The 19,430-nt window shown below is 41.3% G+C and overlaps 1 protein-coding gene across 1 annotated transcript; it reads right to left on the bottom strand.

The window, feature by feature from the left end:
- Window positions 1-1,183: 1,183 nt before the first annotated feature.
- pik3r1 (phosphoinositide-3-kinase, regulatory subunit 1 (alpha)) lies at window positions 1,184-19,026 on the bottom strand. Its single transcript, XM_079551259.1, has 15 exons — window positions 18,894-19,026; window positions 16,185-16,740; window positions 9,470-9,562; window positions 8,511-8,585; window positions 8,235-8,366; window positions 7,602-7,803; window positions 7,295-7,377; window positions 2,862-3,063; window positions 2,604-2,784; window positions 2,399-2,524; window positions 2,184-2,326; window positions 1,921-2,097; window positions 1,761-1,835; window positions 1,515-1,685; window positions 1,184-1,431 (listed from the first exon to the last, which is right to left on the bottom strand). The coding sequence occupies exons 2-15, from the start codon at window positions 16,516-16,518 to the stop codon at window positions 1,242-1,244; spliced, it is 2,184 nt and encodes a 727-aa protein (XP_079407385.1). The 5' UTR covers window positions 16,519-16,740; window positions 18,894-19,026; the 3' UTR covers window positions 1,184-1,241.
- Window positions 19,027-19,430: the final 404 nt, after the last annotated feature.

Raw genomic sequence — 19,430 nt, 5'->3', positions numbered from 1 at the left:
CTTTTAATTTCTAATACCAACATCCAGCAGCTGCAAACACCAGGCTGTGGTGGTAGTTTTTAAGTGAGAACATAAACATATTCATATATATATATCTTTAAACTTTATAACAAAATAAATCTATGCTGTTGTATTTACGGTGCGAGTTACAGGGGTGTAAATATGCAGCTTTTTGTTGTAAAACCTAAAGCTTTCTCTGAGTTCAATGACATCCAAAACCACATGTTGCTCAGCTCTGTATCGTACTGTGACTGAAGCAGCATGGTGCTCACAATGCTCCGCCTGAGAAAAGCATTACTTCGAAGCAAAAAGCCATAGAAAATAGCCATCTTTTCCTAAGCGTGTAGTTGATAAAATCTTTTATAATAAAGTGTATGTTCATGTTGTATCTTTAAAAATTATAAATCTGACATATCTATACTGTATATTGGCTTTTTCACACAATATTCCTTATTCACATAAGAAAAGATACTTTTGAAACAATAAAACAAGCTTATGTGGGTTGCAACAGAACGATGTATGTTAAAAAATAAAGAATTGCATAGCAGATCAGAATATAAAAACTAAGCAGGAACTGATCTTTTTGGTATGGTGCACTTTGATTCATGACTGCACGTTTTATGTACTTGACAGACATTAATAGTTTCACTTGTCGACAGTATATCAAGTTTACATCTAATGCTCAACAGTACGAGGCCAGAGTCTGCCTCGGCACTTCACTTTAAAGTCTATACAGATACAGTCTCCCGATTCGCTCGCTCAGAAATCAAACATTCACACACACCAAAAAACAAAAACAAAAATAATAGAAAAATTAAAAGTGCGATTCTGCTACAATTTTAGCTGATCCATAGTCTTCCACAGTTCACCTAAATGCTGAAGCACCACCCAGCGTCCTGGTTTGCTGAGCTTTTGGTCACACACTTGCAGGCACCTAACACAACAATCCTCGCTCAGAATTGCATGTGACGTGAAAGTGCAAAACTTAAGTGGAAGAACAACTGGTGGTCAGTGGGTCCAGATCCATGTGAAGGGTGCGGACACAAGCAAAAAGGCCTCATGTTCTCCATTGCAGATGCTCAGTCTCCACAAAGGGAAGAGGACAAGTACATTCAGAGAGCTTCTTGTGGTCGGCCCAAGTCACTGAAATGTTCCAGACTTTCATGTGTTTTTTTTGTTGTTGTTGTTTTTTCGTTTTTTTTTCCATCTCCAGCCAAGTGTTGTCGAGTCGAAACTCCTTCTCACCGTCTCTGCTGAGTGTAGACCGGGTAAGCTAACGTCACATTTAGAGAGTCATTGTGCTGGACCAAAGACGTATGCTGGTAGTGGAGTACGAGTTCTTTCAAAGAGCTGTAGAGGTTATAAGGTTCTGCGAAACCGTAGCCTGACGGGGTTTTGTTGATGACGCAGTGCTTCACCTCGCTCTCCACGCTGCAAAAACACAAGCATCAGAAAAGGGTCAATTGAGAGGTTTAATGTGGCGTCGACGTTTTCATCTACGGTGTGATACGTACACGACGCTGCAGGCGTAGCATCCGGCCTTACTGCTGTCCCGAACCAGGAATGTACCGTCTCTCTTGCCCTGGAGCAAAGCCTCGGCCTGGAGTCTGTTGATGTTGCCCAGTTTCCAAGAGCGTTCGTCGTGATGCGGCAGGTCTTCGTCGTCATCCACCATCGAGTATTGACTGCAAAAGAGAGCCGTGAGTACATCTGCTTCAGCGAGGTTCGTTTTTAAGCACAAAAATATAAACCAAACTCACTCTTCTGTGTTTTCGTTCTTAATTCCCAGCCATTCGTTCAGCTTTTTCTGCCTCACTCCTTTTTGGGTCAACCACCTACAAAATAGACACCATGACAATCTTGCAGAGATGGATTTCAATCCCGTGCACAGGAGCAAGACAGTGGAAATGCCGGACGTACATTAGATATTGGTCTCTGGTTTTGCGCAGCTGAATGAGGTCAGGCTTGATGCTGTTCATTCTCTTGTCGATTTCTCTGTAGTCTGCAGCCTGCTTCTTCAGATCCTCCTCCAAGCGCCGCTTACTGTCAACAATTTCGCTTATCCGCGATTTCAACTTCTCATAGTTTCCCATGATTCTAAAAAAGACAAGCACACAACAATATAATTAAGTATTTACCAACGCTTTACCAAGTACTCCATTTTGTAAAACACAAAAACGTACCTCTGAATCTCTTTATCGTTGCCTTCTCTTTTGAATTTCTCGATATACTCTTTGCTGTACCGTTCTTGTGTTTGGCATTGCTCTTCAAAGATCTTAATAGTTTCATTAAAAGCCTCGATCGCTGTGCGTTTCATTTGGATTTCCTGGAAGCAGATTCTCATGAGCATATATGTCTTAGAAAAAGAAGGGTATTATCAAAAGAGGTAGGAACTCACTTGTGACGTCCTTGTGTATTCTTCATAAAGACGATCGTACTCCTTGTTCTTCTCCTGGTACTGCTGGTGGTATTCACACAGCTTTCTACCCACGGCTTCGATGTTGTCCTCTTTCACGACTTGGTCCTGGAGAAATCATCAGCTTTGTTTAGGAAATGCACAACTGTTGTTCTGGTCAGATGGTTCATAGAGTGTCGCTGTTTACCTGTTGGTGTTTAGATATGGGATACAACAGTTTCACATCTAGTTTGGGGTTGTATTGAGCTAGAGACTCGGTGCGGTAGTGGTTGATGAGTTCAACCACTGAGCTGAAGGTGAGTGGGTCTGAGAAGCCATACTTTCCATCTCGATGAAATATTTTAATGAGTTTATTGTTTCCTCCTTTCCTGTAACCACACACAAGAGTGTAAAAATGCTGCAAGTTTGCCTTCCGTTCATTTGTTATCTTTTCGACAGAACTGACCTTAACGTCAGAGTGTAGTCGCCGTGCATTTTGGTTGAGGCATCTCGCACCAGAAAAGTACCGTCCGCGGTGTCCCTAAGCTTCTCGTTCACCTCTTCCCGGGATATGTCCCCCCAGTACCACTCGGCGTCCTGAAGGGCCATGTTGTTGTTCAAACCGTTGTTAATCACTGTGGTGGGCTTGGGCGGCTTGGGAGGTAGAGCTGCAACATGAACATATTCCTTTTAGTGCAAAGGCAAACTGTATTTTACATTAAGAGTCACTTTTGTGCCGACAGACTTGGGGAGTTTGACGTGAAACATGTGCCTCGAGTGAATGAGGCCATAGAGAGGAGGACTCAGAATAAACCACACAATTATATAGAGGAGACTTTGACTTGAATGAGCAGTAAAGATGTCAATAATAAACAAATCAAGCCATGGTGGGTCATTGTGAAATACTGAATTACCTATATACTGCTCACACGGTTCACTAAAGGCCAGTTTGTGCAGTGGAGTTCAGTGGCTGGCCAACAGTGAAACTAGCTGTAGCACAGGGCTATTTTTATCCCTCAAATCTGCACTGTCTTTCTTCAGTCCCTCTGCATTAAACCCTGGAGGACTGAACTCAGAGAGATAGCTCTGCTCTTTTTTTAACTACTACACATGAAACAGCAAGCACACGTCCCCAATCAAAAATACTGCTTTTATTTTAAGAGCAGACACATTGCAAGATAATTTAAGAAACTAGACCAGTGAAGTAACTCGACAAAGCCTCCAGAGCCACATAAGGACAATGCACATATTACGCTTATAAAATGGTTAAGCATTTTTCTGACAACTCTGCTTCAAAGGTAGCCTGCACAGTAACATGTTACATCACTCACCACAGCCAATCGCATTGGAGATCTGTCCTCCATCATTCCTGCCTTTTTTGTCCCAGCAATGGGGTCAAATTCTACAAGCTTTTATCTTCTTTCTTTGCAACACTGCAGCCAACCAGTTGTTACAAAGACTCCAGGGCACGAAAAACACCTAAGATCCCATGTGCAGACTCAGCCTTAGTGTGTCCTAATGCCTCCATGAAAACGCCATGAGTGGGATGTCCGTTAGCCGGAGGAGCAGAGCAGCCGCAGCCTGTTTCATGCTTTCACCCGTCATCGCTCCCTCCCTCTGTCTGACTCTCCTGCAGCCCCATGGCTCCGCCCCTGTGCCTGTGTCGTGTGGAGCAACAGTCCTTCCCACTGCTGGTACTTGAGACAAAGCCAGCTCTGCTACTGCAGCACGTACGCAGCTAAATGATAATGCCGGAGCCGGTCAGAGGCACCAAAATACGTCTATAATCCCACAGTGACACCGGGCTGACAGCCACGGAGCAGGCTTTATTTCCTCAGGGCAATTAAAATAGATCTGTTCTTAGGAATGAACAATGATTAAGGGGAACAGTGTCTTGTTGCACTATGTCCTAAAAAGAGTTTCACAGTTGAACATACAAGAACTCTGGACAAAAATAACCCTAAACAAAGGCAGTAGAAAAAGAGACTTTAGAAGTGTTCTCTGATTTACAACCGCTTCAGACAAACTACAATAAAACTACCTTCAAAGAGAGGCACACTGCAATAAGAACAGAACACACAGCCGAGTGCAGAAAGTAAGAAGTTGCTTCTATCAACCAAAAAAACCCCAAAACCTAGAGGCACAGTGTTGTCTGACACAAATGACTAGATAGTTGATTTAAACACGACCATACCCATTCATAATTAATCTGTCCCATTTAGTTCTCACAACAAAATAAAATCATAACTTCTGACAAAAAAACAGTTAGACTTACTGTTGAGGTTATTCCTGTTTTGTTGCATCGAACCGTTGTTTATCATTCCAAGCACAATGTTGGTATCAAAACTCCACGTTAAAGTTAATGCTTGGAGGCCAAAAATGTTCAGAGGCCCAGACCTTAGTACAGTTCAAAAGTAATAATCCAGGTAATCCATGAAGTTAAATCAGGTGCACCGACTGTCTGGCAGTTCCTGCAGACTTTCTGTGGCTGACTTTGCCCTGCGTGGCCTGCTGCTGGTGTCAGGCAGGTTGTTAATGATTAGCACTAGCTGCCTGCTCTGAGCACTGCTTGTGCCACATAGGGCTGTTGGTCACTCCCCCTTTGCAAAGGAGGAGTCGGAGGCTGCTTCAGCTTATGATTAACTTACAAAGTTTCAAATATTTGCTGAGCTGCGCAAATTGAGGCAAGGAGGACATTTGGAGACCCAGACTGAGGCAGGGAGGTAGAGAGCAGCCCTCAGTTAACAAGAGGAGCTCTGTGGAGCAGGTCAACTTTCAACCTCCCAAATCTAAGTGTCGCTTACCTAAAATAGACCCACACCACACATGCACACACCAGTCATTCACAGAAACCTATGGACAGAATGTACAGCCCTTTCAAAGCAGAAGGCAACGTCATCTGTCTGAGACTTCTTCTTTAATCTACTACATTACAGACCTCCAAATCTACAAAAACAAACATTTTACTCATCAAGGAGTTTGTGAAAATGTGAGCGTAGCAGCTCTTCTTTTCATTCAGCTATCCACCGGGTTCCTACCCAGATCAGAGCAAAACCACTCCAGCAGGTGCAAATTACTGACAGCTGAAACCTGCCAATGCTCACAACATTATAAATAGCCCCAACAGGTAATAAAACATTTAAACAGCTCTGTGGCAGCCAACAACTGTGCTTTACCTAGAATTGTAAAAACATAATTAAGCCAAGCCAAGGACTGAGAAGGTCCACAGTAAGTGTCATTGCAGAACACTGAGTCAGATCTTGTGCAAACTAACTCAATGGCGATCTTCTGAGTGGAGCTGCTGTTGTGCCTTTACTTTATCTAGGCTCCAGTCACAACATCTAAAAAACTAAAATGCAACAACTTGCACTCAGTGAAACTCTGCAGCCTATGTTCTTTTCAGAGGTCGACCGATATGGGTTTTTCTAAGAATAATATTTTTGGCTGACTTTACCAAATGGTCTATAATCCTGTAATAACATAAATATTATTACTTTAGGTGATTCAATCATAGCTTCTGTCCCATCTTTGATTAGTTACTGCTAGCATTAGCATACTGTTGCCAGCCGTGGCATTTTGCACGGCCATCATGAATATAGTTATGGAGGTTAAAACTAACTCAGTTATTGGATTCTCTTTCATCAGAATGATACGCAGCATGCCCATATTGACTGGGGGTTAGTTGGTGAAACGTGTGTTTAACAAACTTGTATCTAACCGGTTTTCATTGCGATGTTTGGCTGATCCCCTGAGGCCTAGTTATGGGGAGCTCTCGTATTACAGCCCTGACTTTGCTCTTTCCAATGCAAAATAACAGGAAGTCTCTATCGCTGTCGGTCCCAAACATATTGGCTTTTATTGGCACTCGATCGGCTGATAGCCGATATTGTAAAATCCCCAAATATCGGCCGAATATATTGGCTGGTCGACCTCTACTTTTCAAGAGTTACATTTTTATTTCAGCATATTATTGTTTTGTAAAAAACAAAAATAAAACATGTTTAACAACCAACAGCAAGGTAGTTTTAAATGATTAATCGTAGACAAAGTCTCATCTGTACTTGGTAGTTAATGGTTGGACGTCTGTATAGGCTACAGGGGTTGTCCATCTTCAATGAAGGCTCTTGAGTCATCAATGGTTGTATGGTTTGCCTCTAATCGCTGACGAAGCCTTTTGGATGAGGCAAAGCGAAGACTCAAGATCCTTCATTGAAGATGGACAACTCCTGTACGACTGAGAGCCTACACAAATCGAATCCCAACAAGATTTGTCAGCATTAATAATCGGCAGCAGTATTGGCTTCAGCCACTGCACAAGTTTCTACTTTTGGGAATTCTGCAATTTCCATGTTTTCCACAATGGGCTGTAATTCCCCCATTTTGTACCATTGATTATTTTGGGGCTTCCACAAATTCATTGTTTTCAGCATTTTTTGCACAATTTCTACAATTTCTGCAAGTCAGAAGTTTTTGTCTACAGGACAGGGAATCTGGCCCATTCATTATGATAAGACTTAAGTTATAGTCAAGTCTTTCAGCAATTTCAATAAATTCAGTGATTTATGCAATATTTCATTTTCACAGTAAAATGTTGATTATACGTCTCTGTAATGTAACCTAGCGATTATTGTGAGATATGAACCTTCAGTCTCACATATAATCCATTGAAATCCATGAAGGCTGGAACTGATACGCGGACAAGGGAAATACACAAGGTGCTGCAACAGACTTACAGACACAAATAACACGTTTAAAACTAAGCATATACAGGTGTTGTTTGATATGTAAATATCCCAATAAAAGTCTGTCCTCAATGTAACATCAATCAGGCTTTTGCAGGTTATTTGTAATCATTCCTAAAATTCTATTCAGTGAGAAATCAAGTAAAGAAGCCATTACCAGGTGCAGATTGGCTGTCAGTCCATTCACTGGCCACCAAAACTTCAAAGATCCTGATGTAGGTATCTAAGCTGGGTTCACAGCTGTTGGCAGAAAAGTCAAATTTACTTAAGGAAATTCATGTTTATTGTGACACACCTGGTATAAAGCTTGAACTAGCTGCTGAGCGTGTGGTGGTGTTGCATGTTTGAGCGTCTGAGTGCCACAGTATTATATGACTGAGCCGAACACTTAAGCTTGTCTGCAGCAGAGTCTATCTTTGACATAGCAGACCATGCACAGGCGAGGCGAGTCGCTCTACACCCACCTGCTGCTCTGTTGTCTAAAGAGAACGGGGCTGAAGATCTCGCCCAGAGCCCGCGCAGACAGCAAGTTCTTAGACGCGTTTTGGCACACCCGCGTAAAATGCCTGAGCAGACACTGGAAAGTTAGCCAATACTGTGGGGGCAAACTAGGTGTGTTCAAGATGCGGCGCAGCAGCTGAGCACATTCCTCTGGGCTCGTCACCTCTGTAGAAACAAATAGTGATTTTATTAATTTGCTCAGAAAAGAAACATGAAATAAAAGGACGTCTTCTCAAACAAAGAAGAAATGGAAAAAGTGTCACGTGCAGTTGGTTTACGAGCTACAGAGAGACTGTGCGGTTGACAAAGAGCGTAAGGTACACTAGGCAGGTGATTGGCTGCTCAGAGATTGTACAGATACACTTTCAGGCTTGTTTTAGTTCCGATTAACCACAGATATCCTGTTTCTGGCCCTGTAACAGCAGAATGGCGCATGACAGAAGATTCTGTGGTGTGAGGCTTCTGCTTGTACTGAAAATTATTGGGCAAAAAGTAACATTGCACTGCACTCAGTACATGTTGCACCGAAAAAGATGATGAACCTTTTAGTGGCTAGAAATAAAAGATAGCTGTGAGAACAAACATGTGAAATTTACCTTTGGCTGTGTGGATCATTTGAGGATTTACAGCGATTGGGACAATGGCCTGGGGCAGATCCTGCAAGTACCTTCGCAGACTGTCGCATAGGACAGGGAGATCAAGTTGATCCAAATCAGAAGGAAAAGTAGCTAGAAGAGAAAACTACTCAGCATCCACACTCACAGAATATGTCTAATTGTGCATTCATTGTTGGTAAACTACACGTTAAAGGCCTGATCATCAAAATAACAGTTGGGTTGAGAGCCAACAAAAATCGAGTGAAATATTCTCACCACAGTCATAATACTGTCGGATTTCAAGTCCTCCACCTGCGGTAAACGTTCGATAAAGTGTGGGGTTATCCAAACCTGCAAAAGATGAATGAAACTAAACAGGTGTGTAACAGACATTTTTACATGGTGAAGGTCAATTAAAAAGCCTTAAAAAGTGTTTCCTTTATCTGTTGTCTGTTCATTGCTAGTCACATGGTGTCCCTCTCTGTTTCAGATGCCCTGCTGCTCGATGCTCCAGTGATAAATGACCGATCAGACAGACGTTAGCCTCGCAGTCTTCAGCCCTGTCTGGACTGTATGTTTACCTGGACACTATATTGGTTGGTTTTGTTTCATTGTTTTGGTGCAGCCCTGTGAGGCAACTCCTGCTGTGATACTGGACTAAACAAAACAGTAGACTGATCGATTGAAAAATGCGACATTCTTTTAATTTGGTCCTCAAACTTTGGTTTCACACGTCCTAAATCTGAGTTCTTGGACAGACAAAAAACTTGATATGTGGATCAAGTTTACTGATTTTCAGATGAAATACATCAATATAACAATGTTATCAAATGTGTCTGTGTAGGCTCTCAGTCGTACAGGAGATGTCCATCTTTAGTGAAGGTTCTGGAGTCATCCTCTGTACTCTGTAGTTGAAGTACGTTTTGCTTCTCACCCAAAAGGCTTCATCAGTGACATTTAAGTTATCTATGTTGGTCTTCTGTACACTTGAACCACAGGGAACAGAAGATGACTCAAGAACTTCATTAAAAATGTTATAAAACTTATTAACATAGAAACACGTATATTGAAAAGCTCTTTTTTAGTGCCTTGTGGTGGGTTAATTTGTATATAATATGTAAGTAAGACAGTAATCAAGATTAACATGATCGATTGATTGAAATTATGAGCAAATAATTGCAGCGATCACACCTGAGACTTTGGTTTAAAGAGTGAGACCTGAAAGTCCAACTCACCCTTTTTCTCAATAGCTTCCAGCAACCTGGCCAGCAGAGGAGGAGCCGTTTCAGGCAGAGAAAACTGTTCAGTCAGGTCCAGAAGACATAACCCTGTAAACAAATATCATTTGGTTTTATTGCCTTAATAAAAGTGAACAAGCAGTGAAACATATAAGAAAGCAGAAAGCAGAAAGCAGTCATTCATAAGTGACCAAGTCCAGAATGTCATGATGTGTGTAGGTCTCATTAGATATGGACAGAGAGAAGGGGTTTGAACATTCAGAAAATGTTTGGAGCTGGGACTTCAACACACAACAAAGTGGGCAGCTGGCCACGGAGTACTGTGTGAATTATTCATTTTTCATTAACTGTGACTTCCAAACATTGAATAAGAGTCTTCGTTTAGTGGGTGAAGTGAGCACTTGTTATAGTCTATGCACAAAGGTACGAGCGCAGGTCTTAACTTCGAAGGCAAGTGAATATTAAAAGCAAACCAAGTTTCAAACAGAAGTTACTGGCTTTAATGCTGGAGGGTTGAAGCGCTGAGTAAACAGAGGGTGAGTCTTCAGAAGTCAGTCCCAGTTGGAGACAAGAAAAGATCAAGTGTTTGAGGGAGATTTTATTTGAACTGCAAAAGTGTATTTTAAAAGTACACAATTCTCTACATTTTAAGTAGAAGCTTTCCCCATTTCACATAATCTCTTAACAGTTGACTTTATGGTCTCTTGCGTATGACTTCCAACATCAATACTGACTCCTCTTTGGCCAGTTTTTAAGTGTGTGAAGAAACTCCTCCATGTAGGACAACTTGTCTCCAGCAATGGAGGGGCTTCTAAGAAGTCGGACTCTGAGATGAAGATTCTTTAAATAGAGGTGCTGTCATCGAACACCATCACCGTAACCTTTCTCTGTGCAGAGAAATCGAACAAACCAGTCCAGCGTTTCTGTGAACCCTCACCGTAAAACTATACCTTAAACGTGAACCGTGAGTGATTACATTTGCAACATAATGTATTTAAATACACATAATGTATAGGAAATCAATAAAATGTCTAGAGATTACAAAGTATTTTCATTTCCCACAAAACTCAGTCTATACTTTGTAAGCTTACCATAACATACCAACTTTATAAGACACTTTAAAAACTTTACAGTTGGCCAAAGTGCTGCACACACATGATTAAACAACAGAAGAATTTATAAACATTTTAAAACATGATGCAAAGTCCGGTAAATACATCAAAACTACAATAAAACACAAACAATAGACTGTAGGAGAACTGACACACATCGCACTCAGGGATTGAAAGTCTGTGAGAAAAGATGTGAAAAGTCTCCATGCAACTATTTCTGAACAAAATAAGGCAAGACAATGTAAATGGCAACACTTCCTTAGTAACAGGGCCTAAAACGGGAAGAACCATGCAGTCCCTTGTGTTTATTTACTGTCTATGAGTGACAACAGACAGGCAGCGATACAGTTGCTTCTTAGTACTGTCAACTACATGATAGTTTGGCTTCAGTGGAATTGTATCAAGTAGCACAAGGTATGGCAGACATGTGTTTCAAGATATTTGAGGTGGTTTCACATCGCCGTGTCTAAAGATCAAACAATAATCAAGTTCCTCCAGATCATTTTGAAGTTTATGAATGGAGAAGATGAATTAACGACTAAAAATGTGAACAGTGCGTAATTCTGAATGAGCATTTATTTGGTCTCAATATAACGATCGATAAGTGAAAGCTTTTTTATCAGTAAGATCTTAATTATGGTTCAGTCGAGATGTGCCTCGACACGCTTTAGGCTGACCCAGTCTCATGATATTGAGCTCGGCACGCACAGTCGACTTGTCGTCACTCATAACTGCAGGGCAGAGCAGTCACTCCAGCTGCCACTACAACACTGTGATGTGGGAGATGGCTTTAAACATGTCTGAGCTAGTTATACCATTTCAATATGTCTCGAAGGAAATACAAGAAACAAAACAAAACACTATAAAACTGCACAGTATTCTTAAGTCATTGCATTTCATATGTTGAAACTACAAGCAGCAGGCAGTTTTCCCCTCAGGCTACAAAGTAAGCAACAAGCAGACAATCCATGTGCAAGTAATGTCTCCCTCTACAGGGGGAAAGACGCAGGGCAGCCGAGGAGTGACAGCCAATCAGGAGGCTGTTGCTAGCGCCTGCCAATTAACCCTGTCGTGAGCACTGAGCAGAGAAGAGACTTTATATATACAGTATATATACAGTCTATGGGAGAGACTGGAGAACTCGAGTACCCACACTTAGGTTATCATTGTACAGAGCTGAAACAATGCTTCCCCTAATGCATTATGCCTTATATTGAATATGACATCATGAAGCTGATGCATTGAACTCAACTATGGCTGTCAATGTTCATGGTAAATTCAACAGTAAACTGTATTTATAATAGTCCACCTCGCATAAATTGATTAAAATATAAACATCTTAATAAAATCCAACACTGACAATCTGAGTATTATGTAACGCCACACCTTGAGTTCAGAGCACAACACGTGCAGACGCAGTGATGTCTTATGTATGTGGCCTCTTTAAGAACACGTGTATTTCCAATAGCTGTAGTAAGGAGATGTTACTAATATCACATTTCTCTTTTTGTCTCTGCTCCAGCCTCTATTGCCTGCTCCTAAAGTAGATTTGAAAATGCAGACACTCAAGACATCACAACTGGTGCTAATGCCAGGCTGGATTCTGGAGCCCCACTGAAAAAGAGCAGAGGTTATCTCCCTCTATACACAACTCCCCTAAGCTAAAATAAAACATAACAGGCACATTTGCACAATTTCAGCCAAAAATATCAATATCATCACCTCCCAAAATGTACATTTCATGCCTGTTTGAATCAAATGTAATGCTTTTTAATGACCTTTAAGGCCTTAATTTTAGCACCGTTTACTTAATAACTTTTAATGCCCCCCCGGAAACCCTGTAATGTGCTATTTTTCAATAAGGGACACCATGCCATTTAATGTCCCGTTAATGAAAATGTAGAACCAGTGTGAGGCAGTTAGAAACTGTGATACACCTTCTAAGAAAAGACAAGTGTTTTCTTAGCACGTCTGAAGCATGTTCTTAAACAAGACGGAGCACGCTGACAAAACCGTGCGTGAGCACGCACAGTTACAACCAATTATTTATCTACTATAAAGAATGTTCACAGACTGCTGTTGCCTGATAAAGAGTAATTACAGTTCCAGCACTCCAGGCATTTAGCACAGTTAACTCTACAGTGTCATAGCTTCAGCTTAGCACACTTCAGGGGCCATTTACCAAATGTTTGTGCAAAACAAGTAGCTCTGCAAAAGTGGATCAGCAGCTGAGACATTTTTCGCTCATGCAGCCTTGTCTCAACAGATGTGGGGTCGTAAAACAGACCCGATGAAAAGTTAAGTTAAGTTAATGCAAAAAATCAGATTTTGCAGGCTTGGATCTTATCAAGGTACCACATAGAGCTCCAATATGGAGCTCTCTATATAACAAGAAGAAATGGAGAGAGACAAAAACACATTTTTGAATAACAATTGCGAAAACTAACAATTGCGAAATGGGCCGTTATGCGGCTTATTAAAAGGACTACAAAAAATACAAAAAACACAAAACCCAGTCTAAACCAAAGCCAAAGCTCAAAACATGATCTCAGTAATGAGTCGCTCCATCGTTGATCACTTCAAATGCAAGTGGAATCATTTCTCCACGCGGTGAAGACGACCTCATGAAGGACATCTTTTTTTCTTTTTTTATTTGTCCTTTATTTATCCAGGATAAAAGTCATTGAGATTAAAAATCTCTTTTTCAAGAGTGTCTGGAACTTGTCAAGTGGATTTAGATCAGGGGAACGCGCAGGTTGGTCCAAAAAGAGTGATGTTATTCTCCTGGAAGGAGGCCTTTGTCCTCAGGGCCTGGCGTTGTGAACAACTGTAATGTTGTTCTGTTTAAACATCCGGGGCACACGCACACGCACTGTTCTTTTTTCAATTTTTTTATCACATAGCGCTAAAGTGGCACAGCTTGAGGACATATTGATGGAGTAAACTTAAAGTGAGTGTTTGTTGGAGGCTAATTCTGCTTTCTGATTGGATGAGACACAGACAGATATTCAAGAAATTTACAGTGTACAAAACACTACAGACCCTAATTATAAAAACAAAGTAGGTTTTCATAAAAAATACTACATTTTCATGTAATTTTTGCTCTATTTGAGTCTGTGTGAACCAAAAAACGATTAATCGATTACTAAAATAGTTGTCGACTATTTCAATAATCGATTAGTCGTTGATTAATCGATTAGTTGTTTCAGCCCTACATGATAGACATTCGTAGCACCCAATAAACGGCTATGGACGATCGTAAACCACACCTCTCCTACGAGAAAATGAATTGGTGGTCTGGCGTTAGCCAGGCTAACACAAATCAGACATTAAGTTTAGGCCATATATAATGTGCAACACTGGCACACACCCACTAGCGGCAACGAGTTTGGACATAAAACATCCCTTTTTATTTTTAGCATCAGGTTTTCAAAAAAACACATGCTTTACTTTGGCCTACAATTGGAGGGTTCGGTCCTTGGTCTTTTGACGATTAAGAAAATCGTCCCTCACGCAAACTTGCCTACCCCTGCACTAAAGGAAAAAACACCGCAGATCATTATGGTGCCCCTCTACTGTGGACGTAGAAAACATCTCAGGTGGATCGGCTTTTGATGCCAGTTGGAAATCATCAGGACCATCATAGTTACAGTTTTCTCATCAGAGAATAAAACTTTCTTCCACATTTCAATGTCAAAGTCCAAACAGACAGTTCTGTGGAGTTCAAGGAGACGTGGCCTTTGAAGAGGTTTTTTGTTTTTGAAGCCCTTCAGTCGCAGATCAGGGTTATTGGACTGCAGTTGGCTCAAACAACAGCCTTAATTTGGATCGAGGATTGTCCAGTGTCTTGACGGACAAACAATCAGCTCCTCTGGCTCGGTGCTGGTGAATTTTGTTTGACTTTTTTGGTAATTTTTGCCACCTTTCAGCTGGTCTTTTGATCGGCACTGCACTGTCACACATGCAATTTAAAATGGTACACTCGAACAAATAGCATATGCAATTTTCCAGCTTGCACAGGCTATTGAGCTCTTGCTGAAGTACAGTGTACACAGTCAAAGTAACGGACAAATGTGTTTTAGACAGGCAAGTTTTTTTGAAACTCTGAGCCTACAAAGCGCATGATTTTTTCTGACCTGGGAGACACAGTAAAGGAACACAAGAGTTTGCTGGAATGAGGTGGGATGTAGCTCGGCCTCTCCACATCTGCTGCACTCATGAAAACCCCTGCGGCTGAGAGCAGAGGCCCCTTCACCAAATGTCCATGAACGTTCTTCCCCCACCAGAACTGACTAGAGGCAGTCCAATCAAAACATGAAGGAGGAAGAACGCTCCAGTAGAGGGTGGGAGTCAGATCCCTTGCTTGTGGTTAATAAATCACAAGCACAGTGGGAACAACAGGATCCCGCCTTTTCAAAGCCCCACGAGCTCCCCCAGCCTAAGATACTTCTGCACCCTGTCCCTCGCACTGAGCCTTTAGCTAGTGCAGGGCTCTGTGCTTTTGCCACAGCCACAGACAACCATGCAGAGAGGGCCCCTCTCTCTCCCTGTGCGTGCCTCTTGGGCCCACCCTCTCTCTCCCAGCACACAGGGAGCTTTCTTCTGCTGGTGCTAGGTTCACACTCCCTCCGCCCTCAGCACTGCCACTCAACCACGACACATCCATTCAACACATGCCTCCAGTCCTGTGCGCGTTCTCTCCCACCCAACAAACCACAGAAAAGAATTTCACATTCGCACACCACAAATGTGCAGGAACTAGAGACCTGGCAACTGTACTTGCCAACTGTACAAGGTGAGCCCACAGGTTTTAAACACATGTTCACTAAAGACATTGTCTCAGCATCTACAGAGTGATGTGAAAAATATAATGCAAAAATAACAAAATCAAGCAAAAAAGTTCAGACCAATTATGATTTAAAAAAAACTTAATGAGTGGCTGACATCGCATTACGAATAAGGTCCACAGCAGCTAAGTCTGGAACAGTTCCTGATAATGTGAGGAAGGCTAAAAAAAACAACTGAAAACATTTTATTTTAGCTGTGCATGTGACTACTGTTAAGACTCTTTGCTATTAATTCCATAACAATAATTTATGTGGACTTTATTTGCCATTTAACTTAATGTGCAGTACTTCAAATTACTTTGTGTGTGAATTGTGCTCAAGCTCAACAAATAAACTTGCCTTATGAAGGTTTTTTTCTACATTAGCTCATTATCGCCTTGTTTAAACTGACTAGGGCATCAAAATAAAAAAAAATAAAAAACTTGATTTAATTTGTCATTATTTACAAGCATTTAAGTTTAGCCCAAGCACTGGAAAAAAAGACTGTAGTTAATTTGCTGACGACGTGCAATTGGTAGTTGAACTTAGTCATTTCTCAAAGGATCATTGTGCTTCTATGCCAAGGTTTGGATGATGAATATGAATGAAATGTAGCTGAATACACCACAGCGGCATAATCTACTCCACAGTAACAACCGCTTACCGTGTTATCACTCGATATATAAACCTATGTCAGTGCAGTCAAATTATCACACGTAAAAGCAATTCACTGCTTATCAGAGAAATGTTTGAATTGTGCGTAGAGAATCTGACCTTGCTCCGAGTCCGAGTCGTCGGCCTTGTGGGAACCAGGAGTCACAGGTAATGGTCTCTGAGGCCTGGGCTTAGGTGTGGGCGGTGCGATCCTTTTCTTCCCTACGTACTCGACATATGTTCCAGGAAAGTCTCCTTTTTCTTGAGTGGTTTCATTAAAGCCAGGCAGCCAGCCGATATCCTCTGGCCTCTGCTCCAGCCCATCAGCATATCCAAGAGCCACAAGCGCCCCTTTGCTTACTAACAAAATATCCCCGACATGTAGATCCATGTCATCTTCTCTCTCCTTTTTATACTCATGAAGAGCTCTGTACTGATATCCTTCTGCACTCATGCTGATCACACTGTCTCAGTCTTATAAAATGTTACTTCTAAAGAATAACACACCACTTCCAAATGCAGTAATAATAGCAATCAGAGCACGGGGGCGGTTTTGGAGATGTCTAGCTTGTCTTCAGTCTATCAAAGTTCCTATTCTCTGGAGATGGTTTGGTGCTTGGCCTGCAATATGCGCCCATCAGTGAACTGCCTTCAAATGCAATATCTCCCGAAGTCACTGTAACACAAGATAAGACAACAGGGGCCAATTACTTTAAACAGAAACAGCAAGTGGTTCATAATTTTAAAAATGACGGCAGGTATAAGTAACTTGTACTCCAAACAATCTGAATTTTGATGGTTGGTACATGTTCAACTCTATATATATATATATCATGATATTTTGCGGGACGATACAATTCCAATATCGATACATTTGATGACGTCACACATATGAGGGACGTCATGCATATTAATGAGGCAGCAGTCCTCCACTGATTTCCCAGTCAATAGAGGCCAGTAATGATCAAGAATTCAGCAGAGGGCAGCACTACAGTCTCAGTCACACAAATATATTACTTTTAATTACAGTTTATATAATTATGCATAAGATTAATTTGGGGTTGATTTATTCCTTTTGGACTGTGCTTTCTTGTTTATCTAAATCAGGGGTGTCAAACTCAAATACACAGTGGGCCAAAATGTAAAACTTGAACAAAGTCGCGGGCCACCATTGAACAAATGAACCTTTTAATATGGACCCAAACAAGATGTGCTTTAACATTGAATATGGAACAAGCAACACTTATTACTATACAATATATAACTTAATAATAGTCCAGATATGCAAAATCTGAAAAAAAAATGTATAATACCGGTGGGCCAGCTCGAGTAGTCATTTGGTATAACCTCGCGGGCCAAATATAATTACATTGCCAAATTTGGCCCGCGAACCAGAGTTTGACACCTATGATCTAAATGTAAACACTGACAGAACAACGAACCCATTTCAGTGAGTCAGAGATCATTTATACACACAGAAAAAGAGGTACAAAGCACATGAAAAGAAATGTACCATGTTATTTTAAAATGGTGATGCATCGAAGATTATTTTTGTGCAATATATTGATTATGGCAGTATCGGCGTATCGTGAGATTATCGTCATCATAAGCCATGTATCGCGTATCGGATCGTGAGCTACCCAGAGCTACCCACCCCTAGTGTTCGGTATCTTCAACGTTCCTGAATGGAGATGGGAGGTAAAAGTGACTGTAGGACAGTACATCATCAGAAGAAAACATCTCCTGCGTCCTCACTGCGAAAATCAGTGTCTGAATTTTGGGAGCAAGATGCCTTTTAGGGATAAGCAGTGAACTTTGTGGCACGATATGAGCAAAGGTGAATTTCATGAAAAGATCATCTGTCCAGCTGTTAAGCATGGGGGTTGGTCGATCATGCTTTGGGGTTGCATTGGAGCCAATGGCACAGGGATTATTTCAATGGTACAGGGAAGGATGGATGTAATTGAATAACAACACATTTTGGAGGCAAACACAACACCCTCTGTGAAAAAGTTAAAAAGGGAATGGCTTCTTCAAGTTAGTGATCCAAAACACACCTCGAAACCCACAAACCTCTACAGGGCGGAGGCTGACGGTTTTGGCATTGGCTTTCACAGTCTCCTGACCTTATCATCCAGGAAAATACTTTTTTTTTTTTAGGTTTTGCATAACACTGATGGCATTGACTACACGACATCACATCTCAAAGCTAGTGATTTTATGTGTCTTAACAAAAAGTTAAAAAACAACTACTGAATTTTTGAGTTGAAATGTCAGTAGTTTTTACAGAATGACCTCAGGTACCACGCAGTACTTTGCAATTACATTACTGCCCTCTCAGCACTCACGACAGCATATGGTGGCTAACATCACCGTAATCTTTGCCCGCTTATACACACACAGACATGTCCCTTATTTATCAATGATTGTAAGCACTGTTCTCCACACTTGACATGCTTTTTATGAAACGTGATTTAAGTTTGGATGATTTAGCTCCTCAGTGCAACTAAAAGCAAATGCAAGACAGCAATAACGTCTCGCACTTTCGACATTATTTGCGCGTGAATTAGGCTTGAAAGTCATCTAAATACTGGACGAAGCATCACACAAAAAAAACTGGCGGAAGATATTGCGATACATAAGAACGACAGGAAAGAAAAGATAGTTGAAGCTTGACGTTAGTTGTTATTATTTATTTATTATTATGATTAGTTGTTAGTCTAATACCCCAGCACGTTATAGCCTGTTAAATGACTATTACCCTCCACATACGACTGTGCAGAAGAGTGTTAGCCATAGTGTTTAGGATAGCGTGAAGGCATAGCATACCAGCTCAGCTTGGAGCCACAGGCGAGTCCTCCTCCTCCCTTGACAAAAATGCTACAAACTTCCGAGGATAAGCGGTGAGGGCAAGAAGATTCAACTTTTTTTTTTTCTTCTTTAACTCAATAACCGATACGTTTAGTTCAACCTCTGGTGTGTTCAATCGTTTTTAAGGCCAGGAAAAGTCAGCAAAAAAGGAAGAAAAAAAAAAAAAAAAAAGACCGTCAGCATTGTCTCCGTCTCGAACAAATGCTGCCTTCCTAGTATGGACGGAGAGACTGTACGTCCAACTGGGGGCAAGTCAGAGCTCGTCCTTTCATTGGCTGTGGACCACGTCGATCAAAATGCCACAAAAGCGACCAATCACTTGTTCGCTCTTACTTACATGAACCCGACCCTGACGCAACATAAGACATGAAACACCTAGAAATTACATAACAATGCACTGTAGCCTATTCCAGGGGTTCTCAAACTTCACACTTTTGTGGCTGGGACCCCAAAAATTGACACAAAACAACTCGGGACCCCCATTACATAAAGTTA

The sequence above is a fragment of the Gobius niger genome, assembly GCF_951799975.1.
Source record: "Gobius niger genome assembly, chromosome: 2".
Classification (NCBI taxonomy): domain Eukaryota; kingdom Metazoa; phylum Chordata; class Actinopteri; order Gobiiformes; family Gobiidae; genus Gobius; species Gobius niger.
The sequence above is the reverse complement of the archived record's forward strand: the minus strand, read 5'-3'. Positions and strand labels throughout refer to the sequence as shown.

What these genes read in the sequence shown, in the direction of transcription:
- pik3r1 (XM_079551259.1), bottom strand. Translation starts at nt 16,518, where the DNA reads ATGAGTGCAGAAGGATATCAGTACAGAGCTCTTCATGAGTATAAAAAG. An exon ending in AATGATCCACACAGCCAAAG is followed by an intron (nt 7,804 to 8,234) that starts GTAAATTTCACA and finishes TTGTTTCTACAG; the next exon opens with AGGTGACGAGCCCAGAGGAA. An exon ending in TGACAGCCAATCTGCACCTG is followed by an intron (nt 3,064 to 7,294) that starts GTAATGGCTTCT and finishes TTCATGTTGCAG; the next exon opens with CTCTACCTCCCAAGCCGCCC.